At 41.8% G+C, this 27,218-nt stretch overlaps 1 protein-coding gene across 1 annotated transcript in view; it reads left to right on the top strand.

The window, feature by feature from the left end:
• FREM2 (FRAS1 related extracellular matrix 2) overlaps positions 1–27,218 on the top strand; it is a 145,259-nt gene that overhangs the window by 107,365 nt on the left and 10,676 nt on the right. Inside the window, exons 7-16 of the mRNA XM_075265908.1 lie at positions 7,682–7,831; positions 8,477–8,686; positions 9,756–9,953; positions 10,695–10,859; positions 10,944–11,126; positions 14,059–14,189; positions 15,974–16,132; positions 16,549–16,852; positions 17,783–17,914; positions 18,533–18,864. Coding sequence (XP_075122009.1) covers positions 7,682–7,831; positions 8,477–8,686; positions 9,756–9,953; positions 10,695–10,859; positions 10,944–11,126; positions 14,059–14,189; positions 15,974–16,132; positions 16,549–16,852; positions 17,783–17,914; positions 18,533–18,864 — 1,964 coding nt within the window. The remainder of the gene's footprint in view (positions 1–7,681; positions 7,832–8,476; positions 8,687–9,755; positions 9,954–10,694; positions 10,860–10,943; positions 11,127–14,058; positions 14,190–15,973; positions 16,133–16,548; positions 16,853–17,782; positions 17,915–18,532; positions 18,865–27,218) is intronic.

Here is a 27,218-nt window from a genome sequence, read left to right as displayed (position 1 = left end):
TTTGTAAAAAGACCCCACCGTTTTTGATTCTTACCTCGGAAATCGATTTTCAAATGAACTTGATCGTGCACAGTGGGCCTTCCGTGCACCCCTTAACGTCATAGCTTCTGGACGCCCACCACTGCCTCCAAGCCCCCCTCCTCCTGCTTATTCACCGCCTCCATCATCGGCGGTTTTTATTGAAATAACGCACATGCGCAGTAGCGCACCCTCTGGCGCTACTGCGCACGCTCCAATGACATTTTCCCGTAGAGAACATTGCGAGCTGACGCTGAAGCATGTGCAGTAGCGCGCCGGAAGGAGTACTACTGCGCACGCACGTTATTTCAATAGAAACCGCCGACGATGGAGGCGGTGAATAAGCAGGAGGAGGGGGGCTTGGAGGCAGTGGTGGGCGTCCAGCAGCTATGACGTTAAGGGGTGCACGGAACGCCCACTGTGCACGATCAAGCTCATTTGCATATCGATTTCCGAGGTAGGAATCAAAAACGGGGGATCTTTTTACAAACTAATAGCAGCACCTGAATAGACTTTTAGAGGGGGGCTTGGAGGCACAAGGAAGAGCGGTGGGCGTCCAGAAGCTATGACGCTAAGGGGTGCACAGAACGCCTACTGTGCACGATCAAGCTCATTTGCATATCGATTTCCGAGGTAAAAAAACAAAAATGGGGGGGTCTTTTTACAAACTAATAGCAGCACCTGAATAGACTTTTTAAAGGCTATTCAGGCATATATTTATCTCATAACACGTATATCCAGTGATAGAGCCCCTTTAAGGCTCTGCAGTCACATGGAGGTCCATTGATCTTATTGCTGAAGAGCTGGAACCAGAGACCGGCACAGATGGCAAGGCAAAGAACAGCAGAGTGTAACATATTTTTATTTTAACCCATTCCTGGCCCTCAACTCATGTTTTTAGGAACCTGGTAAACCCCTGCAATTGTTTCTTTGAGTCTGCTTTCTTTGAGTTGTCTTCAGTACTATATTTTTTTTAAACTAATGTCATAGTCCTAGAGGAACCACAACATCTTGCTTTTCCTGGGTAGGAGCCCCAGTATTTGGACCTGAACCAGTTACATAATAATAGCTTATCATAGAGACAGAATCCCTTTATGAAAAATCTTGTTTCTAGCAGCGCTCCAGTATTTGCTAGCTATTCCCCGCTTGTTTCAGGCTGCTCATCATGGGAGGTTGACTCCGGCTTTGTATTGCTTTAATTTCTCAGGAATGTGGAAGCTTAATGTGCCAAGATATCTTTTCAGGAGTAGCAATGTTATGCATGCTTAGTTTGGTAATATCTCCAAGTCTTAATTTGGGTAGAGAAGACCCAGTCTGCCGACCTTCTAAGATGACCTTAATGGTTCCTGCTGGAAGTCCAAAGCCTCTATCAGGACGTTACCAGTATGTATATTGTGACATATATAATATAGTATAGTATATGTATCCATTCTTGTGCCATACACAGAGGGGTATGGGCTCTACGTCAGTATCTACTGCAGACTTTGGCAACAAGCTTTAACTCTAGTTGCTTTGCAGTCTGGTATTTTAAGGGTTAACCAATTATGATTTTCTGTCATTTTATTGCTAGATTACCCAAACTGGATAGATTGTATGTACTATGATATGGAATATGGAGCTAGTTCCTAGACTGAACCTAGTGATTTTGGAGGGAACAACTAGTTATCTAATGTGTAGTTGATGTTTGGCTCATATACATTTGGCTTATGTCTGGATACAAAATGGATCAGGCATGTTGAATTTCAACAAACCTGATCCTTTGTTCTTAAAGAAGTTGCTGTCAGCAGTTTTTTTTTCTGTATTTTAAAATAAATACAATTAAATATATTAAATGTAAAATATATATTTTTTAAAAAAATTGCAGCTATTGAATGTGTATGACCACAAGAAAAGTGACTGTCCATACAGTAAACTATACATATCAAGCAAGGTAAAAGAAAATCTATAATAAATAACCATATGGATTATCTAATGAGGAAAAAACATGGAACTTGGAATTCTTAGTGAATAATGGGTAAAATCCCTTATCTTTTAATTAGAGCAGAGAATAACTTCACAGGTCATCGGTCTCTGGGCCTGACACACGTGAACAGGGAATATGTAGCATGTGATTAAAGGGATTGTCTAGTTCCAGCAAATAAATGTTATTGCTTATATATTGAAAGGTTCTAGTTTTCCAGTAACATTTTGTAGATCTTTGTTTGCTATCTTTCTTTGTTTACCTCCAGTAGATAAAAATCAGTCCATGGTCATGTGATATACAGTCCATAATCATGTGATATACAGGCCATGGTCATGTGATATACAGTCCATGGTCATGTGATGGGCACACAGGTGTACTGCTTGTTAACAAATAGATGTGCTTACTGTGCTGTAACTGTAACAAGCATCACATGACCATGGACTGTATATTACTAGAGATGACCGAGTACTATTCGAAACGGCAGCACCCATAGGAATGAATGGACGCAGCCAGCACGCAAGGGGGTTAAGCGGCAGGATGCCGGCCCCGTCTGCGTGCCAGCCGGCTCCATTCATTGCTATGGGTCCGTGCTATTCGAAACTGCCGTTTCGAATAGTACTCGCTCATCTCTATATATCACATGACCATGGACTGATTTCTATCCACTGTAAATAAAGAAAGAATGACAGTAAACAGAGAACTAGAGAAAGACAACCCCTTTAATGTTGTGATGGTGATGCAAGGAAGTAGTACCATTGTTGAAGGGCTCCCCAGAGACAACATCTGATAGCTAGATGTTCTAGCAGTGGGACACATTGTCATCAGCTGAGGCTACCTCACAACGTTCAATGGACTGAAACGACGATAAAATTAGCAGCAAATTTACACCTGGTAAGACGTAAGTAAGACCACATCTATTTTGGCTCTACCCATTCCCATCAATGTCTCTTTGTGCCCCCTAAACCCGGGACTTACCCCCTTCTATCCAGGACAGCAGGAGAGGACCCTGTTCGGGGCTGTTGGGAGGTATGCCTGAACACCTTTCTGAAAAATAAATGTGATTGTACAATGCAAAGAACCCATTTAACTATAAGGCTAAGGCCCCATATAGTGAAGCGCAGCAAACAAAAGCTGCGTCGAAAAAAAAACAGTGCAAACCCATCTCATAGTATAGAAATGTGATATGTATTTATTTTATGTAGATTGTGAGCCCCATATAGCGATCACAATGTACATTTATTTCCCTATTAGTATGTCTTTCTAGAATGGGAGGAAATCCACACAAACACGGGGAGAACATACAAACTCCTTGCAGATGTTGGTCCTGGGGGAATTTGAACCCAAGACTTCAGGGCTGCAAGGCTGCAGTGCTAACCACTGAGCCACCATGTTGCCCTGGAAATGTGATATTTATATCCTATGCAGTGGATAGGTGATAAATATCAGACAACCCTTCAAATTTCTCTGTCCCGCACCTATGCACCTACATGTGAAATTACAAGTTGGGCATCACAATACAACCCCTTACCCAATTACAATGAGAGAATGTTTCCTCTTAATGTGGAAATTTGATTGTGCAACTGGTGGTGACAATATGATTGTGACCCCGAAAAGTGACACAATAGCAAACCTCCAAAGTAACACAATGAGACTCGCTACATTCATGACTGACCTGACATCAATGTAGAAGCCACGTGAGAAAATACTGATATAGTCAGATGTAGAGCAACGTAGATTTACTGCTAATTGTTCTGCAAGTAAATCCAGAACTTCCGGTGCTTTATCCCCGTAACAAGCCGTGACCTTTAAAGCAGCAGAGGTTTTATGATTATATGCCATACAGGACAGGAGATGTAACTGCAAAAATAATAAGAGCAGGATATGAGCGAACAAAGAGCAGATTTAGCTCCTTTAGCGCCGTCCACACAACACATTGGCGTTCTCAATTTACTAATTGGTTGTACTATAAGCCTGTCTTTCCTTTTCCTCTTCTCCGGCAAATCTACTTTACATAGTTATAGAGCTTCATTTCTAAGGGAAGGTCATTAATATCTGAACCTTTTTCTCGCAGACGGCTTACTAGATTAAAGATGTGCCGCATGTGAAGACGCATTCATTGCAGACTGTTCCCTTTGTGACCCGGGCCACTCTATACTAATCGTGTCTCCCACATTGCCCTCTGCTAAATCCGCTTTCAGGAAATTAGCTCGGAAACTGAAGTAAGGTTACAGTCTGAGCAAACATTCAGGTTAAGCCGCATTGTACAGTATTGTTGGGAAGATAGTAGAACACTTGAATACATTGTCTTTATATGAAGGACCTGGAGGTCGCCGCCATAGCTGCTTACTGTGACAAGATTCATCTCCTTTCTTCTAATGTTCAACATCAATGGCAGCAGAACCATCTTTAACACTGTTCATTCTGCGCTTTCTGTTTTAGTGATATAATGTGAGAAATTCTATAACACCTGTCCATCTGAGTAGTAGTGTATACAGGGTAGTGTTGTGTATACATAGTGTATACAATAGTGTATACATACTGACTGAGTTTTCCTGTGTCCACCAGAGATGATTCTCAGGATAAACCTACATTTATATATTTTGTGGGGAAGGTAGCATGGTAGAAGCAGTGGTGCAGACCCAACCAGTCTGAGAGAGGGACACAAATCTTGCAGCAAACTAGTTTATTAAAAAAAAAAAACAACAAAAAAAACCTGCAAAATAAATAAATCTATACGTCTGGCACAAAAAATGAACGAAATAAAATACAGCCTTAGCTTCGGCGAAACAGTGAGAAACAAAATCCTGCTCGTCCAAGCAACTAACTAAACAGTAATAATAAGCTAACTATATGTGTGGCTTACTAACAGAGACACGAATAAACAAATAAGCACAGTCTCGCCAGACTCAGAGTATCAGGACCGACCCAGACACCTCCTCTCACTCCCTGGATCCGCCCTGAAGTGCAGGCTCTTCAGCCCTTTATGGGCTAGTAATGAACCTATGGCCACATCTGGGCTGAAGCCTACTCCAGACCCACAATGGACCACACATAAGTCAGAAACCTGGGGCTGATATAGTGGGACTCCAGCACTCTGTCTATTGCCTTCTCATTATTTGTGCATCCACTTTTGATCATATTATAAAGGTAAATTCACAAAGAGGAATTTGAAACTGATTCCACCTCAAATTCCGTTCAGAATTCTGAATTCCAATTGTATACAATGGGAGGCAGAGACCAATTCAGACCAATATAAGCATCCTGATAACGTCTTGTTACAGAGTCCATGGCTGATTCAGAAACAGAACCATTTATAAGGGGCCAGTTACCTTGTCTCATGAGTAAGACGAGTATCGGAAGGAAATAGATGTTTTAATAACCTGTATTTTTTCAGGTTTACATTTTTGATATATTATATTTTGTTTAAAAATCCAAAGCTGGAAGGTGTAATAAATATGGAACTAGTAGACATCTGGAAGGACGTGTTCTTGCAACAATTTAGTCGCTATCAGAAATGTATTACATTGTTCCTTCCAGCCATTAGGATATGTGTAATATGCATCAATGTAACAGCACAGCTAGTATTACAGCAGCTGGCCAAACTTGTCTGTACATCTGTTACAAATGTTTCTTGTCACATGTAAGTATACGTTATCTTTCGCTCGTGGCGTGCAGTGTATCAAGTTGCATTTTAATATGGAAAAGAACTTTGGTGACTTTTCAATGCTCAACTTTAATATAAATTATGTCCAAGTCCAGCTCTTTGCATCATCTAACAGATGCCGCTTCACTGATTCTGGCACAGTTGGATTTTTTTCTCTAGCCCCCACCGATCCCAAGCAATTGCAGTTAGTTTTGGTGTCTGATAAGCTATTTAGGCTCTGTACTGTCAGATGGGCAGTGTCAGGCAGGGGGTGTGATTCTTAGCTCTGTCACTGTTGACATATGATTGGAGCTCTGAATCCCACCCCCTTGCCTGTTCCTGCCTGACACCACTGACCTGTACAGAGCTTAAATCAGCATATCAGGCACCAAAATTTACTGCATTGATAGCTCAGGAACTGTAGGAACTAGAGAGAAAAATTCAACTGGCTTGAAATCAGTGGAACAGCTAAGAACTGGAGTTGGTGAAAGTGGTGACAGGTCCTCTTTAAAGGGGCTCTACTGGGAGAATAAATATATGCTTTCTCCCAGGAACAGCTCCCTACTTGTCCATGGGTTGTGAGTATTATTCCAGCTCAGCTCCATTTAATGAGAGCTGAGATGCAATACCAGGCTAACCCATGGACAAGTGTGGTGCAGTTTTTGGAAAAAAATCAGCTATGTACCACTTATCCTAGTAGAACCTCTTTAAGCAGCCCATACACACCAGATCATTGTTCACAAACAGTTTGTAACATCTCTGCCTGTTCAGGTCTCTCCGCTCGCCTCCTACTTCTCTTTCTATTTTATTACTGACCTCTGAACTTTGGCTTTTCTTGTGACCACTCTTTTGGATTACAATTTTGTACTGCTTTGTCTCTCTGACTCCTCTTTTGTGTTGTCTTTTTCTGTGTGTCACTTATTGAGAGAAGGGACCGTCGCTGAGTTGCTCTTGTCACTAGGGCAGTTCCGGCAAGTAGGCAGGGACAGGGGCTGGGTTATCTTTAGGGGTCACTGTCTCTGGCTTCCCGTCTTCCATTGTTTCAGCAGCAGCACTAGGGAATTGCCCAACTAGCAATTCCCTTACACACTTATTTAGAGATTATATATGAACACTGATGAGCATGTATGAGAAGATAACCCGACCACAATAAGGAAATCATGGCTGGGTTTCTCACAAGCGCCAGCTCATAAAAAGTTCCTGCATTCATGGTCGTATCCATTGGTATTTGATCAAGACAAAAGACTGTCGCTTCTAAAATAATTAGAGAAAATGTTCAAAACTCTTCAAAATTTTTAATTGCTTGCAAAAAGATCAAATTTGAATTAATTTTAATAATTTGCAAAAATTTTTTAATTGTTTACCAATTTACATATGGTTATATTCATTGAAAACCCCTCTAAATAGAAACACAGGTAATTCCGATTCTGTTGGCGCTGTTACCTTTCAACATCCTTATTTTTCCATTTTCCGCCTCATTAACTGAGACTATGTAAACCCATTAATAGTATGTTCATCATCTCGTATCTATGTTTTTACCAGCCCATAGGTGATATAAATTCTATTACTATCACACCCTGGTGGTTCCATTTTCAGTCTGGCATTGAAGTCGGGTGAATCATTTCAGGAATTCAGGAAGATTTACTGACTCATCAGTTTCTCTGAGTGTATTGAGATAATACACTCCTGCTTGTATATACATACTCTTCAGTCTTGGCACCAACCAATAGCAAAGGATAAAGGTTGATAAAGCTGGAATGAAAAAGAGATAGAAAAAAGTGCAAGAATTAGTAAATCTTTCCATTGAAAACTTCAAGGCATTTCATGATCTGGCGCCATAATGGGGTTGTATCCATCCACTTTCCATACGCCAGCAAACTTGGTCCATATCCCCCTATAGATGAGAATCCCCCTGATCAGGACCCCTGATATACATTTATATACAATGTACTAAGGCTTTTCCTATATTACAAAAACACTTATTATATTTATGACTATTACTATTACCCTGCCTATGTATATGTTATACTTATATTTTATATACTTGCAATTTTCAGAACCTGCTTTTTACTTTGGAGATGTGGAACTGTACGTGGATGAAAGTGCAGGATACATAGAAGTGCGTGTATGGAGGACCGGTACTGATCTGTCCAAAACGGCCACCGTCACTGTGCGATCCCAAAAGACCGAGCCAGTGTCGGCATTGGGTAAGTCATGCCTGATGAAACATATAGCATGGGAGTACAACTAAATTGCAGAGGGACAGATCTGTTTGTAGTTCAGTGCCACGGAGTGTTTTGCCACTATTTCCGTGGATAATAAAATAAGGGTGTTCAGGGTGTTACTGAATAAATGGGTGAAATCTGTCCCATATAGACGACCTGTTAGTTGATTTCTGCTGCTATAGCCAAGAGCAGGATATGATAAGGGAGTGGAGCTGAGTTTTGGTATATGGCAGAATTTATAACAGGACTCTTAGGAGAGACAGTGAGAGTCCTGATTGCCCCGCCCCCACAGTGATTGACAGCTCTCCCGGTATCAGGGTGTACACAGAAGGTTGTCAGTCACTGTATGTGGGAGAAGTAATCTGGACTCTCACTGTCTCTCTTAGGAGTCCTGTCCCCAAAGCTGTATTTCTAGCCTACATGTACTGAACTTGCCTCACCAAAATGTGCATGTGATCTGCTACCCATATTGTTGCTTTTAAGCCTTGTTTTTCCTCTTAGTGTACTTGTTCCCATAAAATATGTGCAGAATATATGTGTATTTATTTATATTCACTTTCTGATCTTTTAGTGTTTTATTAAAATACTACTGAATTAAAATACTAATAAAAATATTTCTTTTCTCAGCCGGCATTGACTATGTAGGAATCAGCAGGAATCTGGATTTTGCTCCTGGCGTCAATATGCAAACTTTCCGTGTGGTCATTCTGGATGACTTGGGTCAGCCGGTGCTGGAGGGTATAGAGAAGTTTGAACTAGTGCTGCGTATGCCAATGAACGCTGTCCTCGGGGAGCCCAGCAAAGCAACTGTATACATCAATGACACGGTCTCCGACTGTAAGTCACATTTATACTTGTATCATTATAAATCTTGTATTGGCCATTGTGTTTTTCCTGCGTCTGTACTTTGATGAATGTTGCCCTTCATGCCCCGACTGGCACTCCGGAGACAATACAGTGGGTGCCATTATTTACAACAGCTCAGTAAAATTCTTGTGATTGTGACCTGATATTTTGCTTTAAAGGGTTTTTTTTTTTTTGTAGGATTAGAATATTGATGGCCTTTTAAGACAGGCCATCAATATTAGATTGGTGGGGATCTTACATACTCACTGGTCAGCTGTTTATCGAGACCACAACACTTGGTCAAGTATTGCATGATGTCGGCCATTCAGCAGAACAGCACAAAGCTAGACCACTAAAGTAAAGTAGACATCAGTATTCTGATCCTGTAAAACTCCTTTATGCTGGGTACACACATGGCATAATCGCTGCAGGTTAGCCACTGAGAAACTGTCGGTGCAATGTACAGTCTTTTCAATGCCAATGTTGAAAGCTGGTCCAGCCACCCTAATGTCGTGGTTGAAAGCCATGACGGTTGAGTCCTCTGTGAGTTGTCTGTTGCAGACATTTCACAGCAGATGTCACCCAGATGACCATAAACTTAAAAGGGTTTTCGGTGACTTTTTAATCAATGCCCTATATTCAGGATAGGTCATCAATTAAAGATCCCTAGAGATCCAACACCAGGGACCCCCCTGGATCAACTGGGTGATACGGCTTCTGCGTCATAGGCCATGTGATATAACCTTTGTAGTCAAATAGCCTGATCGCAGCTCAGTCCCATTCGAGTTAATTAGGAGAAACTGCAATACCAAATGTACTGCACAAATGTGTTTGGTAAGCACTGAAGAGGATGCATGTCTCACCCAAACAGCTGATCAGCCAGGGTCCGTATGTCAGCCCCCTGCTGATCTTTAATTGTCTTGGAATACCCAATAAGAAGATTTTGTACAGTATCTGTAGATTGGAAGTACCAAACATGAGGATACTGAACAGTAAGTGCATAAAATGAGATTGTCCAATAAGATCCGATTTTTTACCATCACTTGTTTGCTATGTGCAGTGCCAAAGGTTCAGTTCAGAGAGGCCATGTACATGGGGCATGAGAAGGATGGGAAGATTACAGCCATGGTGTACAGGAGTGGAGACGTCAGCTACAAGTCTACAGTACGTTGTTACACCCGACAAGGTTCTGCACAAGTGATGATGGACTTTGAAGAACGACCAAACACAGATAGTTCCATCATCACGTTCCTTCCAGGTACAGTATATTCTGCTCTGACGTTTTTCCAATGTAGTTGACCTTTAGCAGTGAAGAAACAATTCATCATTTTGTCAGTATAGTCCAGAATTTTATTATGTATTGGTTTATTAGTATATAATTGCTGGTTGACATTTGCGAAATCCCTGCATTTGCAGGTTAAGCCTTATTTGTCTTCCACCAAATAAATGCTCTTGGGCACCCAACTTTTAATGCCCCCATATACATGAGAAAAAGCCAAATGATTCCAGCAGGATCGACTCACTATTATGTGTATGGAACTTCCCAACTCTCACCCAAGCGTTGAGAGAAGGGAAGATCAGCCATGTTGAATTTAATGGTGCCCGATCCTTTGTTCCTTATGGAGGTAAGCTGATGCCATAGGCAGTGGTTAACTCTCTTCTACCCTTTCATACCACATGCATGCATAGACAAGCCAAGCCTGCATGTGTATGGGAATGCAATCGACTTACAGCTATAGATGGTGAATAGACAGTTTTAGGAGTTTTTGAGAAAATGGGTTACAGCCGCCATGTGGCTTGGAACCAGAGATTGTAGGATTGCATATTCAGGTAACTTTTGCATTCAAGGTTTCTAAACTTATAAGATCTGTAATGGCGGCCATAGTTATCTGTATAATCCATAATATCTCATGGACATGTCAGAATATAGCAAAATAAAACCAGTCTAAGTTTTCATATGTGCACATGCCATTATCTAATTGTCACATTGTTTTTAAAGGCGAGACCGAACGTCCTTGTACTGTGACCCTGATGGACGACACCATCCATGAAGAAGAGGAGGAGCTGAGACTTGTCCTTGGGACTCCCAGAAGTGAATCTCCCTTTGGAGCCTCCATAGGAGAACTCAACGAGACCTTAATAAAGATTAAGGATGATGCAGACAGTAAGGAACCAATAAACAGAACCTTCAATGTACAGCGAAGAGTGAATTCCTCATAAAAATGACATAAACTTTTTTATGTTCCAGAGGCAATAATAAAATTTGGCGACACCAAGTTCAGTGTGAGTGAACCGAAGGAACCCGGGCAAATCGTGGTAGTAAAAATTCCAGTTGTTCGTCAGGGAGACACATCAAAGGTCTCCATTGTGCGTGTGCACACAAAGGACGGCTCTGCTACCTCTGGGGAAGATTATAACCCTGTGTCAGAAGGTATACACCACTCCATTTATACACTTCGGATCAATACCTCACCCACATAGCAACACGCTGGTATTTGTCAATGACGAACACATTGACTTCACAATGCAGGAAGGGAACACACAAGAAAGGATAGCAGTGTGCTATGACACTGGGGAGGCTGCACAATGATAATATACATTTACATACAGATCTTACAATAGTTTACTACTCTTTCTATTATATTACCTTTGTAATTGTTTAGATAACTATGAAGGTAGAATTATATCATCCGCATTATTGATGAGGTTACTATCAATACTACTACTAATATAAGACCAATAATTGAATCTAAATGTGTCCAAAATTCTGTCCTTATTAATTCTTTAATATATTTTATGGTGTTTCAAACCCCATTTGTATGAGACAGAGCTCCCAGTCTGATGCACAGACATGAAATGATGCCTTCCTGAAGTCACCACTAGTGGGAGCTTACTATATAGGGTGTAATAAGCTCCTAAGCGCCCCCTTGTGGTGGCTACAGGAAGCCAGAATGTTATCATTTTCAGTGGGTTATCCAGCTAAGGACATGTATACTAGAAGTGTCTGATCACCGGAGTTATTTTTATTTTCTCGCACTGATCAATAGGGATCAGACTATTCAGACCCCTGGTAATCACAAGAACGGAGGTCTGCAAGTGCTGCATGTGAATAGTGGCGGTGCACACACTTGACCACCTTTCGATTTGTTACTGTGGGAACTCTGCAGCGGCAATTTTCGACATTCCCATAGAAGTAAATGGAGCCAGTCATGTGCCCCACTGCTTTTATCACATGGGGTACCTGCGGACCCTCATCAGACACTTATCCCCTATATTGTGTCGATATGGGAAATTTAAAACTGTTTATCTTGAACTGGGCTCTGAGCACCATAAAGATATATAACACTTAATAGTATAGAATTTTAGACCTATAAGCAACATTGGGACAAAAAGGGGAACATTTACTTTAAGGTCTCGTTCATACAATTGGGTTTAAATATGTATAAAACAGTGCTGAATACTATATGAATGCTGATAAGGCTATGTGTTATCCATATGTCTTCCCAGTCTGTATTGAGCTGTGTTTTCCTTAAACAGCACCATGTGCATGAGTTGCGTCTGGTTTTGCAGTTCAGTTCTATCAAAGTGGATGTGGAAGGAGCAATACGATGGCACAGTGGTTAGCACTGTAGCCTTGCAGCGCTGGAGTCCTGGGCTCGAATCCTGCCAGGAACAACATCTGTAAGGAGTTTGTATGTTCTCCCCGTACTTGTGTGGATTTTCTCCCATTCTACATAGACATACTGATCGGAAAAAAAAAAAAAGTACATTGTGATCCCTATATGGGGCTCACAATCTACATTTTAAAAAAAAAAAAGTGGATGAACTGCAATACCAGACACAGCCTGTGGGAAAGAGTGGCACTGTTGTGCCTTAAAATCTCATATTACCCCTTTAAATTGAGATCAGTGTGGGAAGAATTATTTAAGCTTTATTGGCCAGTTCTGGTGGGATCGTACAGGTTCGATATAGGCAGAAACAGAACACGCAGTGTGCCTGAGATATGGATGAAACGTAAAACTTTCTATATAATATTGCATTTTCTAATATATTAACTAGTTAAAGGAGATATAACCAAAACTAAATAGAAATGATAACAGTTTGACAGAACAAATATTCATTAAAAATAATAATTGAAAAATAATAAAGTAATAATTTTCGACAAATTAGTAGAATATCATGTTCCAAGAAAGTTCTGTACTCTGATTTTTTCTTTCTTTTTTTTTTTTTTTTAACAATAGCCAGATTGAAATCCATAGCCCGGCCTGACCTGGCTCACAAACTAATCCTCCATTGTTGTAGGAGCTTGTCTAAACACAGTCTGTTGACCCTGGGAAACCAGTTCTGAAAGGAAGGGATTTCTGTGTAGGATATCCCAATATTTACTTGTAATTATATTGATGCAGGTTGTGGATCATTACTTGTGTTTACACATCTCCTAAAATAAGGAGCAAGAAACTAAACTGAACCTAGATCACCTGTGGTCAGATATTGGACTAAAGCCCCATGTTGCGGAAACGCTGTGTTTATTGGCTCCTATGAAAACAACGTTGCGTTTTACCGTACCAGGAAAGTGACTGAGATTTCATTAATCTGAGCCACACCTTGCAGGAAAAAAGAGCTTTAGAAAAACCGTTAGTTTTGCTGCGAAATTGCTAAATTTTCCATATATATATATATATATATATATATATATATATAGAAAGAGAGAGAGAACACATAGCAAAAACGCAATGAAAAAATAATGTGGAAAAAACACGCAGCATGTTTTTATTTATATTTATTATTTTATTACATAGATCTGACTCTAGTCTTAATGAATTCCCCCACATGCACTTTGACTGTTTTTAGATTTTTTTTTTTATGCATATGTACTGGAGTAAGATGCACCAAATTTATTAAGAGGCACAAACAATATATTTGGCACAAGTCCCAGCAGTCCATGCTCCAGATATTGAAATCTAGACCAGCTATGAGCTGTCACACATATCAGCTATATTTTACGCGAGTTTCTAGTTATAGTAATTGTCGCGTACTTTAGTCTGTAGGCCCCCTTTTTATTTTATATAATTCATAACCTTTTTTTAATGTCTCAGTTGGCCCATGGCCCATCATAAGTTTCCTTCAACTGGGTGGTAAGCAAAATAACCACTATTCAGATTTTTTTTAAAAAAAGCCAAAATCAGAATATAAATAGCATTTCAGGATTAAGGGTTACCCAATAACCCCTGCTAGAGTTCTAGTTATTGTGTATATGTGTGACATGTACCAGGTACTGATGTTATCCAGTCATGGTGTGGGCTTCATGTGATAACCACGCTTATATTCATCATTAACACTTGGCTAATTTTTGTATTTTATAGAGATTGAATTTAAGGAAGGGGAGACACAGCACATTGTGGAGATTGAGGTCCTGTATGATGGAGTTAGAGAAATGAGAGAAGCTTTTACTGTGCACCTGAAACCCGACGAGAATATGGTTGCAGAAATTCAGGTAACCAGAACGTCAATAGACTTGTCTATCCTGCTGCCTACTTGATGCTTTTCCTTTTTTTTCATGGTGTGTGACCTAAGGTTTGATAGATCTTTTTTTTTTTTTTTTTATTCAAGAAGGGTTTATTGAACAAAAACACGAATATACAAAACAACACAATATCAATAAAAGAATCGTAATATCCATGCAACAGATGTATCAACATAACTATCAAAGGTAGTGGAAATACGAACTATATAAACCACATAATTTGGGCCCAACTACAAGATAGGACAGGGGCCAGAGAGGAGGGTAAGAAAGAGTCTACAAAAAGGACCAGGGGAGGGGGAAGTCGGGGAAAAGAAGGCGTCAGAAGAGGAAGAGGACCAGCATTTAGTGTGTGTCATATAAATGTCTTAACAGCCAGGGTGACCAGATGTGTCTATAATTGTCATTGGACCGTTGGGCATAACTAAGTAATTCTTCAAACCTAGCTATCTGAGATACTTTATCCACCCAAACCGAAAAAGGAGGGGCAATGCTTTGTAGCCAGTAAAGGGGAATAATCATTTTAGCTGCAGATAGCATGTGATAGAGAAGTTTATCCTTCTTCGGGTTGTAGGCAGGAGAAGGCATGTCCAAAAATATTGTCTCCGGTGAGAGGGTGAAGGAGGGTGAGTAGATAGACTGAATCAGGGACTGTATAGATATCCAAAACGGCTTAATGAGAGGGCAGTCCCACCAAATGTGTAGGTACGTCCCTGTGGCAGAGGCACATCTCCAGCAGGTGTCATCAGAAGTAAGGCGTTTTTGTTTCAACCACACTGGGGTACGATACCATCTGGTGATCAATTCAAAATGGTTCTCTTGGGCCCTTACACACGTCGATATACCATGAGAGTGAGATAGGATAGATTCAACATCTTCAGTGGAAAGTTTAATGTTCAGTTCAAGCTCCCACGAAGTCATAAAAGCAGGTTTGTAGAAAGTTGTTGGGGAAACATGGAAGTGTAGCAGGTGGGAGATTTTACGTAGCATTCTAGTAGGAGAACGTAAAATTTTTTCAAATGGAGTAAGCTCCGTTCTAATCTGAAACAACGAGGCAAATTTGTGCAGAACATGTGAAATATGATACTTGTGTAAAAAAGAAATATGGCAGTCGGGCGATTTGGCAAGTATATTATCAAGTGATAAGGATCCGCCATTCTGAACCACATCCAATATAGAAAAGCGATTAAGCTTGTCCCAGAGCGAACGATAGGCAGTAGTGTCAATCCCCACACAGTCCGGAAGCAGTCCCAATGGTAATAATGGAGAGGGTTTTGGGGCTAATTGTTCAGTTAGGGTAGACCATATGAACATAGCACTATCCAGGAAAGGATCTACGAAAGGCTGCGCTTGTGTATTAGAGCGAGGGAGCCATAAGTGACGAAAGTAGTTAGATCCATGAAATTCTGAGAGCATGTGATAAGATATTGGGGATTGTAACGAGGTTTGATAGATCTGGAGTTGGTCTGTATGTAGCTGGGGGTCAGTGATCTATGGGGTCTGAAATGACCTTAAAAATTCCAAGGAGAAGAGCCACACTGCCTCTGGAGATATGACCTCTCATCATGTCAGCCCGATACCATTAATGGGTGGACTATGAAGATGCAGTAAATGTTGTTTAGCACTAATATGAAGGTGTGGGGGCATCACATTTATTCATCTATATATATTCATATATCCATGGTCAAGGATTAATATATGTTTAAAGGGTCGGCTTCTAAAATTGTAGTTTTGTAACAAGATTTTCCATTTTGTAGATGGCCAAAGCCATTGTGTACATTGAAGAAATGAACAGCATGGCAGATGTGACATTCCCCTCTGTTCCTCAAGTTGTTTCACTTTTTACCTATGACGACACCTCAAGGATTAAGGAGAACCCATATCCCATTGCTGGCTACCCTGTTGCTTGTATCACGGTGAGTTTTGTGCATGAACTAGCTTGTCTCTGCAAACGGCTTGCTTCTTCTGTTTTATACCGTACTTTTGCTGTTTTGTGAGGGGTTACCTCTTACTTCTCCATTGGATAGGTAATAAATGTGTCCAGTCTTTCACCAGAATAAAGTTGCAGTGCACATGTGTGACCACTACTCAATTCAGCCCGTCCTGCCCATCCTTTTTTTGCAGGGGTGGAGCAGAGGACTTGGCAGATGGTGGTTGTCCCATTGGTTGGGCTCTCACCTGTCCAATGGATAGGTGATAAATTGATATTAGCAGATACATTTGTAAAACAGCTTGTGTTAGCTCTCTACAGAAAGCCATTGGTGTTTCTTTAGTTGTCTTGCTCTCCAAAAAATTTCCCTTTTCATAATTGTATTTATTTCTATCTTTCCAGGCCTGTAATCCTAAATATTCAGATTATGAAAAAACGGGATCAATATGTACCAGCGAAAATATTAATGACACATTAACCCGTTACCGCTGGCTGGTCAGTGCCCCCAAGGGCCAGGATGGGGTCACCAGTCCTATGAGGGAGGTTGACTTTGACACATTCTTTACTTCTTCAAAAATGATCACTTTGGATTCAATATACTTCCAAGCTGGTTCACGGGTGCAGTGTGCGGCACGAGCTGTAAACACAGAGGGACAAGAAGGTCTGGAACTTATGAGTACTATTGTAACCATAAGCAAAGACGAAGGTGAGCATTTATAATCTATCATATTTTTTAGCTGCATGGTAAATATTGTAGTTAGCTTACTATCATATTTTGTCAGAATGGCTCCCCATTATTAAAATGTCAAACGACTTTTTCATTATTCATTACCTTGTTTTTTATAGAGAGCTGATATTTGTACACTACTTCTCACTGTCTAGGTCTGGGATGCTACATGGATGCTGGGGCTGGAGTGGGGTCACCTTGAACAGTAACTGTATTTCAATAGGTATTTTAGAACGTAGAACAATGCTTCTGGTGTCATATGAAAGATGATATTCTGAGCTTTCATCTGTCACCAGTACTGTGTGCTACCTGTAAAATTTCCAGAGGAATCACCAATTAAAACCACAGTCAGGATTGGCATGTTTATATGTAGCTAAAGCTGCTTTCATACCCTGTTTTCAACTAGTGAGATCTCTGGAAATTTACTTGTAGAACTCAGCTTTCATATGACTCTAAAATCATTGTTCTAGGTTTTATAATACCCAGGATATAACTTTGAAATTACCCCCCCTCCCCAGCCTCAGCTTCCCTATGTTATACAGCGAGGGTTCACCCTTTCATACACCTAGTGAAAACAGTGAACAAATTTCAGCTCTCAACAGAGAAACAAGGGAAATAATGAAATGCAGGATTTTGCACAACAGAGTCCGAATTTGGTGATAAAGTATATTACAAAATGTATCAATGACACAAGTTTAGATAGGCATTAAAGTAAATCAAATTATGTTGATTTTTCAATTTTTACCAAAATTGTGGGAGAAATAGCTTTGGAATTACACCAAACCTGATGGCTACAACTGTTAACATTATCAAGTCAAGTATAAACTGAATTTAATGCAAACTAGTATGGCAAGTATCCTTAAAGGTGTATTTTCATCTTAATACATGTCTATGTATTGCTCATTGTAGGTCTTTGCCAACCTAGAGTGCCTGGCGTAGTGGGAGCTGAGCCGTTCTCAGCTAAAATGAGATATACCGGATCTGAAGATCCCGATCATCCAAACCTTATTAAAGTAACTATAACTCTGCCTCACATTGATGGTAAGTCAGCATAGTGTCAGGCAGGGATTGCTGGAAAGTGATTTCTGCTATTGTACTGTAGGGATCACATGTAGGGAACATATTTTTCTTCTTATGCATGTTTGGTTATTGTCATTGTGTAGACTCCTGATATATAAATGGGCACGTCAAGATCTTATAACTTGTTATTTTCACGTAGCTGGCAGAATAATTCAACCAGTTCCATAAGTGTATGCTCCCCCATCAAAATGTTTCTGCAAAGTGATAAGGGATTACTATATATTAGATTGTTTGCTTATTTTCATTTATGTTTAAAGGGATCATCTAGCAAGAAAAAAATTAAGAAGAAAAGAGGCAGAATGGGTGAAAATAATTATAAATAGCAATACTCAATTCTGCCGTTCCTGGTTCCCTCGCTGCTCTCTACTTCCTGGTTTCTCTTATCACACAGGAAGTGACTGCTCAGCCAATCACTGACCTCAGCAGTGACTGGGTGATAGAGACCTGGAAGTAGAAAGCTGCTGGGGACCTTGGAAGTTTGTGGGGGATTTATGAGATGTGTAACGCTCAGATTGATAACGCCTTCAATGCATTTTCGGAAACCTATTTTTGAGACTTACATATATTTTTCCATTTCAGGCATGCTTCCAGTGATATCGACTAGGGAACTTTCTAACTTTGAGCTTACGCTGAGCCCAGATGGTACACGAGTGGGAAACCACAAGTGCTCTAATCTTCTGGATTATAATGAAGTGAGAACTCGTTATGGGTTCCTGACTAACGCCACCAAAAATCCCAATGTCATAGGGGAGACCTCGCCCTACCAATATACTACACAGCTCAGAGGATCAAATACATTGCGCTTCTATAGAAATCTTAACCTAGAGGCTTGCTTATGGGACTTTACCAGCTACTATGACATGTCGGAGCTCCTTACGGAATGTGGAGGCACCATTGGCACCGATGGGCAGGTAAGTTCAGTTATTGATACAACTTCTGTCAAGATAGTTCACAGTTCTTTATTATTGTTTTTCTAATGTCTAAAAACATAAAACCATGATGAAATGATATGATGCCCCTATGTACAACCATAGTCACCATAACTAAGCAGAATTGGAGAATCAGGTTGTCCTTCACAAATAGTTGGCCGAGAAATGCCAGAGAAGGATGGAGGCATGAAGGGGTGTTGCAAAAGCCATACCATAAAATACTATGTTGCTTTCAGCTTTGAAATGGCGTTAACTGGCAGACCCCATTAAAGTCAATGGAGTCTTCCGATGTCCAGTTTTAGGAGTCCAGCTCTCCTTTGTTCAGGTCCCCTAGTGGACCCAAATAATGGAAACCATGACACTAGTGTGAAAAAAGAGTATGTTGACGATTTTGAATTGGGCCGTATTCATAGCCATCCCGGGGCCGATGGTTGGACGCCATTGCTCTAAACTTTTTATTTATCCTGTATAGTCTATTCATAGGGACCCATCAGGTGAACACTTCTTTGACGGCAGGTGGGATGGCATTAGCACATACATAGTAAATTCCTACATTTAGGCTTTCTCTAATTTAGTAGTGAGTTCAAGTTGATTTTTTCTGCCATTGCTGGAAACATGGTGTGATATTATTGAAAATGAAGTGTTGCATCATCCATGTACTGTGACATCACTTTCTGTGTGATATCCCTGTCTATTATTATTCTGCCATCATGGTGGAGTGTGTCTCCATTAAAGGTTTTGCTATGGGGATCCATGGTTATTGCTATGCCCCACCCAAACCGGGTCTAGAGAAATATTGGCTGTTGGTATATAGGTGCCCGGGTGTTGTATACTCTATTGTTACCTCTGGTCTGGAATTTATAGTTGCTAAGACAACATGGCCGTGTTTAGTCTGCAACAATACTCCGGCTCCATGATTTATTACCAGCTCCCTGTGTTACCAGTTGTTCTTTTAGTCTCTCAGTTATTCACACATCAAAGACCCCCTGATGCTTTCTAGAGATGTCATCTTCATGTATCTTTAGCTGCACAACTCGGTTTGCAAGAAATACATTAAAGTAAAGGCCATTTAAAGGAATGAATCCAGGCACGGAGGGGTGCCAATTCCATGTCACATTTAGATCTTGACTTTTGCAAATGTCACTTAGCACCTTATAAAAGGTACTTTTTATAGTCGTGCAAAATAAATGTATTAGGCGGTGTATAGAGGCAGTCTTGAGCCAGAGTGAATTATTCATGGCATTTACTGCACATAGAAGGCTCCACTGCTGTAACCGTCAACAGAATTAGGGTAAGTTCACACGGGGTTTTTTGGTCAGGATTTTGAGGCCGTATCCGCTTCAAAATCCTGACGAAAAAGATGGCTTCTATTGAAATCAATGGGAGCCGGTCAGTTCTTTTCTCTGGGAGCCGTTTCTTCCGACTCCTAGAAAAAAGAAGTGAGGTGCTCATTCTTCAGCCGAGTCATCTTGCGATTTGGCCTGAAGACTAGGGTTGAGCGATCGTGTTCGGAAAAAATTGGATTCTGATCGGTGATCGAGAAAAATTCACGATCACAATCGGAATCCCGAACACGATCTTTTTAGGTGGGATCGAGATCGGTGATCATTTTCCACAATGCTTTGCTAGCTAGTCTCCCATTCATTCTAATGGGAGACTAGCTAACATCTCTAGTAGCTACTTACCTGAAGAGATGGCTGGTCCGGTGCCCGGTCTTCTCGTTCTTCTTCGCCTCGCTGTTCCCTGCCTCCCAGGTTAGGAGAGTGCGGGCGTGTTAGGAGAGTGTGAGCTGGTACTGGGAGGGGAGACGTCACGGCTTCCCACCCTGTTCCCGCCCACACTCTCCTAAGTTACAAGCCCCGCCTTCCTAGCTCTTTAAACACTAACCTGGGAGGCGGGGCAGCGAGGCAAAGAAGACCGAGAACACCGAGCACCAGACAAGCCATTTCTTCAGGTAAGTGGACACCAGGGGGGACTAAGTAGCCAGAGGATTAAAAAAAAATCCTCTGGCTACTTAGTGATTAAAAAAATTCACTACACAGCGTGGATTCTGACAAAGCGTTCAATTGTTAGATTCCATGCTGTATAGTGAATAGGATTGCTTTTAAAATCTGATCTCCGATTAGTAAAAAAAATCCCATTGACTTGCTTTGGGATCGGAATTGGGATCGAGATCGGGTTCGAATGAAAAATGATCGGAAATCGGATTTCAAAATCGATCCTGAAAAGTCAAGATCGGCTCAACCCTACTGAAGACACTTCCTCCCCATTCATTGAGCCTAATGCGGACCGGAGTGCGTGGCTGGATGCCATTGCAGTGCACAGGCTTTCAGTCGCGGCTACCCAGCTTTTGGACCTGAACCTGAGGCGACCTCCGCCTCAGGTTCCGGTCCAAAGAACTCCGTATGAACTTACTCTTAGGGTTTAGGGGGCTTTTTTGGGTGTTGGTGTGTTTGTGGGCCAGCATGATACAGACTAGGCTGCAGTATACGGTATATTGATATGAGCTGCAGTGTAGACTGTTGACAGATTTTCACAATTGCATTGCCATATTTTTAATCTGCAGCCAAAATGGGAGATTCAACCCCCAACCCTGTCACCCACCATTGATTCCATACTTAGCTCTGTATGTCATGAATTGAACAGATCAATCCTAAGAGAGCCAACCTATTCAATAGCTATTGTCCAAAATTTTAATAAGCTGACAGCTATTCCTCATGACAACCCCTACACATGCATGCTTGGTTAGGCCAACTGTGCGTGTTGTAAAAGAGGTCAACCCCCATTTAGACACGTATGGTGGTGACTTATACTCCGAGAGAAAATAAAGAATTGAGCATTGATATCTAATACCTCAATCATTCTTTTTTCGATATGATGAGTTGAGAGAGTAGGGGGCAATGGCGTACCTACCGCAGAGACCAGGTGGGTAACTACTATAGGAAACTTGTATGAGACTAAAATCGGCAAGTTTGGCTGACTTTCTATCATGTATACGGGGGTCGTAATCATACAGTTAGAAAGGCAGTAGGTAGTATTGCTACCGAGGGGTTTCCCAAAATACGGCAAAAGAGCTGTCACTTTTATGATAGAGATGGCAAATTTATTACAACCTGTCCAAAGATGCCGAGTATGAAAGCAGTAAAGCAATGAACAAATCTTGCGCTTCATATAGAATTACAGCGTGCGTTACCCTCCCCCACACTAGATTTTTTCCTTGGTTACTCCATCATACTTACTGTATTAGAGGAAATCTGCCATTGCACAGAAGAACAAGTGTTAGGCAACGATGACCATGAAGACAACAGAGTAAATCATCTAGTCAGTTTATGATGCCATACACAAAGGGTCGATCAGTGATATATTAGATATATTTCAGGTGTCAGCCTTAGAAATGAGGTCATATAACAGACAGAAGGCCATAATCCTCACCATCATTATTATGGCACTTGCTCTTTTAAGGTTTACGGCAATAGTTGATATGTGGGTGAATAATATGAGATGTCAAGGTCTAGAAGATCCTGAATAGTGACCATAGACTCTGTCATGTTCTTTCTCCCCACAGCAGATTATGGCTTATCTGAAATTATTCCGGCACTAGAATGGCCCCTATTAAAGCTTCTTATGGTACATGTACAATTGTATGTGATGCCTGGAAGTCTCCTGTAACAGAATCAGCGCTACTTAATGTAGATTTTATTGTTTCTAATAAATAAACCATAGTCAAGAAAATGATAAGATTGATAGAAGACTGAAGGACCTCTCTGTACATGACATGGACAGTCTATTGATTTTCATGGTTACTGTAATGATCTTATTTTCCTAGTGGTGACACATTAGGGAAACTGCTGTTGGGTTCCCCCACAGATCACAAACAGTTTTGAGGCTCTTTGCCATATATTTTTCTCTCTCAGCAAACACATTGTAAATGCAGAGAACCCTAAATATAGTGGATGGTGTGTTCTCTTACTATATGTACTGAGATCAGGAGCGTAATTTAAGAGGGTGCAGAGGGTGCAGTCACACTGGGGCCCAGGAGCCTTAGGGGGTCCATAAGCACTGACATCAATATTGAGATTGCAGCTTCCATCTGACCCATAAACCAAGGAGGCCCACAGATTACCCTAACCACACTGAGGTGGATTAAACTCCTTAGCACCAATAACCATCACTATCAAGAATTCACTGTAGAGATGAGATAGGGGGCCCGGGACAAAATATTGCACCGAGGCCCACAAGACTTTAGTTATACCACTTATAATATAGATGACCTATCCTTAGCATACCTTAAAGCATAATTACATTTTCAGACAACTTTTTGATTTTATGACAGTATTTGTATCTTTAGTAAATTTTGCACTATACCTTATTAATACATTTTGGCTCCTTTCTGTGAAATCCTGCATTTCTTTATTCTTTCCCTTTCTTCTGTATTGAGAGCTGTCCCTGTTTGTCACTGAGTACAGTGTATGGGGCTTGTGTGCAGTGTATGATGCTTGTGTGTAATGCAGGGAAAGTGAGGTTGAGGGATGGAGACTTCAAACCGTTATATCTCAGTCATTATAAAGGTAGAAATGTGCTCCTGGTGTCATATGAAAGACAAGATTCTCAGACTTCGTATGACACTAAGATTCTACCTATATTAATTTCAGAGCTATCACTGGTTGAAAACAAAGTCCTGTTTGAGATAGTTATATGCAGCTACACCTAGTAGTATAAAAAAAAATTTCTTGCTGTCAACAATACCAGAATCCGGATACCTCCATTGTATGTCAATGGCAGTGGTGTAACTAGGAATGGCGGAGCCCTGTGGCGAACTTCTGACATGGCCCGACCGACGCCGAAGACCCCGACTCCCCCCCCCCTTCCTGCACACACTATTATGCCCCACTGTGGACACCCGTTAACAATTATTATACTCTGGGGTCTTTTCAGACCCCAGAGTATAATAATCTGAGACCGAGCTAGGATGCCAACATAAAAAACACTGTTACTTACCTTTCCCTGGCTCCGCTGTACTACTCGGTGGTGTTGGCCATCTTCAATGACTTCCGGGATGTCACATGTCCCCGGACGCAGGCCCTGATCATGTGACATCAGGGACGTTACACAAGTAGGCCCGAAGTCTGCCTGGAACCAGGAGAGGTAAGTAACAGTGTTTTTTTATGTTCCCTTACCTCTCCTGGGCCTCCAATCATTATACTTGGGGGTCTGAAAACACAGCGGTAGCGGCTGTCTCCGGTCCCCTAATGTCTCGGGGTAGTTACGCCCCTGGTCAATGGTATCAATCAAAAACGGTTTGGCTCTAGCATAGCTATCATATTCAGTCATTATTTGTGTGTAACCACCTTTGACTGAAGTCAGCTGGAGTCATGTGGCGGTGGCGATACAACGAGCAGCTCTTCTCTCCCTCTCACTGCTTTGTATTGTATAAAACAGGTTTTCCGCTGCTAAAAATAGACAGAAAAGTAAACTACTTGACATCGGCCCTGCAGTTCAGACTCCATTGAAGAGACATCTGTGCTGCACTTTGTTCCTCCTGTCTCGGGGAGAAATCTTATGGCTGGATAAGCCTGTTATCAGAGGTGTTACATGTGGGTGAATGGCTCAGTGTGCGCAGAGCTGCCATATTTACTCACCTTTCTGATGATAACATAAGGAGACGGATACTATTTCCTGAACCAGATTTATATCCTGAGGTTTTCTTAGCACTTGTATTGTGTTTAAGCTGTGACCAAAGTACAGATGTGTATAGATATCCTACCTGCTGCCACATGCGACTTCCCGAAGATTAGTGGCATTTCTTTATGTGTACATAGTGTGAATAGATTGAAAACCAGAAGAATTTATTCCCAGCATCTTACAATGTCAAATCCGGTGACGGGAGCGAGAATTTGGTGCACGCCGCATGGGACGCTCGCTCATATTTATTACTATTATGATGCTATCTGCATGAGGCCCTTTATTTAGGCCTCATGCAGTGGCATAACTAGGAATGGCGGGGCCCCATGGCGAACTTTTGACATGACCCCCCCCCTCCCCGACCGACGCCGAAGACCTCGACCGACCCCCTCCTATGCATTCCTGCACACTCTACTATGCCCCATAGTGGCCCCTGCACACAGTGTTATGTCCCTCAGTGGCCCCTCCGCACAGTATTATCCCCCATAGTGGCCCCTGCACGCAGTATTATCCCCCATAGTGGCCCCTGCACACAGCATTATCCCCCATAGTGGCCCTTGCACACAGTATTATCCCCCATAGTGGCCCCTGCACAAAGTATTATCCCCCAGTGGCCCCTGAACACAGTATTATCCCCCATAGTGGCCCCTGCACACAGTATTATGTCCCTTAGTGGCCCGTGCACACAGTATTGTACCCCATAGTGGCCCCTGCACACAGTATTATCCCCCATAGTGGCCCCTGCAGACAGTATTATCCCCCATAGTGCCCCCTGCATACAGTATTATCCCTCATAGTGGCCCCTGCACACAGTATTATCCCCCATAGTGGCCCCTGCACATAGTATTATGCCCCATAGTGGCCCCTACACACAGTATCATGTCCCTTAGTGGCCCCTGCACACAGTATTGTACCCCATAGTGGCCCTTGCACACAGTATTATCCCCCATAGTGGTCCCTGCACACAGTATTATCCCCCATAGTGGCCCCTACACACAGTATTATCCCCCATAGTGGCCCCTGCACACAGTATTATGTCCCATAGTGGCCCCTACACACAGTATTATCGCCCATAGTGGCCCCTGCACACAGTATTATCCCCCATAGTGGCCCCTGCACACAGTATTAGCCCCCATAGTGGCCCCTGCATACAGTATTATCCCCCCATAGTGGCCCCTCTTTTCAGACCCCAGAGTATAATAATCGGAGACCCAGGGGGAGAAAAACCTCTGTTACTCACCTATCTCCCGTCTCCTACGCTGTCGACCTCCGAAGTAGTTGATCTTCAATGACGTCAGACGTCACATGACTCGGGACGCAGGCTCGGCTCATGTGACGTCAGACGACTAGGCTGAAGCCTGCACGGATCGTGGAGAGGTAAGTAACAGTGTTTTTTATGTTTCTTACCTCTCCCGGTCCACCAATCATTATACCCCTGAGTATAATGATAGCAGCGGTAGCGGCTGTCGCCAGGCCCCTAATGTCCCGGGCAGCTGCCTCCGACAACTACTGATATTTTAATATCAAAGTAGATACACTGACAGGTTATAAGGACATTACCCAAGGTATCACAATGACCACCAACACTGTACAGGAAAGGATAATGGAGGAGCAGAGGCGTAACTTTATGCTCTTACCTAACTTCTTCCATTTAGAATAATGGTATATTTTATGTGGCAGAGGGTCCTTTGGGGCCCCCTCAGGGTCTAGGACCTGCCGCGGTCCCTATAGCTTCACCCTTGTTTGAAGCTATAGTGCTGTGGAGTCGGAGTCCTGGAGTTTGAGCTGGGACCAATTTTGGATGGAGTTCGGAAAATAAAATGATCATTTTAATTATATTACACAATTATAGATATTGCATAATTAATTAAATGTATAGTTTGTTGCAAATTTACTTCATATGAAGCCAGTCACTGGCTTTTTAAAGGGGTTGTCCCATGAAAAGCATCCTATCTATACTGCTAGTTTATGTGGATTTAAGACGTTACCTAAATGCATTGCTTTATCAAAACTGCTTTGTTTAGCCACTATCTTAATTTATTCACTTCATTGTTGACACTCAATTTCTATGGCCACGGGGCTTATCTGCTCAGTTCCCAAGTGATGTAGCTCCCTGCTCTCAGGGAGGGGCTGAGTGCTCAGCAGCAGCTCTGAGCTGTTTATGTCTAACAAGTAATGGAGCTCCTCAGATAGGGGAGGGGGGAGGTGAGAGCTCCGGCATTTCTGATTCTGATTTAATTGAATTTGGCTTATAAGGGCTGAGATAGGGAGTCTGTTACCTCTGTATGTAATGCAAGCTGACTCAAATCCAGCTCTGCTACATCAGCTTCATACTGTGGTAATACATTTACAACCAATCCCTCATTACTGACTGCAAACATAGCAGATAGCAGAGCAAGTGAAACCCCGCCCACCAGTGTGCCGAGAAAAACAGGAAGTGAACAGAGCACAGAGCTTGCAAGTTGGTGAACAAGGGTTATGGGAATACCCCTTTAATGAATTACAGGAGCTTTACTACCTCTGCTTGACTATGACTATCAGACATTTATAAGGAATTCAGAAGCGAAGCTGGAATCGGAGTTGGGCTGTGGAAAAATATAGAGGCCATTGGCTTTGGCCTACCGAACTCCTGATTGAGGCCCAGTTCTTCTTAT

This window comes from Leptodactylus fuscus, chromosome 2, assembly GCF_031893055.1.
Source record: "Leptodactylus fuscus isolate aLepFus1 chromosome 2, aLepFus1.hap2, whole genome shotgun sequence".
NCBI classification, from domain to species: domain Eukaryota; kingdom Metazoa; phylum Chordata; class Amphibia; order Anura; family Leptodactylidae; genus Leptodactylus; species Leptodactylus fuscus.
Note: the sequence above shows the minus strand (reverse complement) of the source record. Positions and strands in the feature narration are given on the sequence as shown.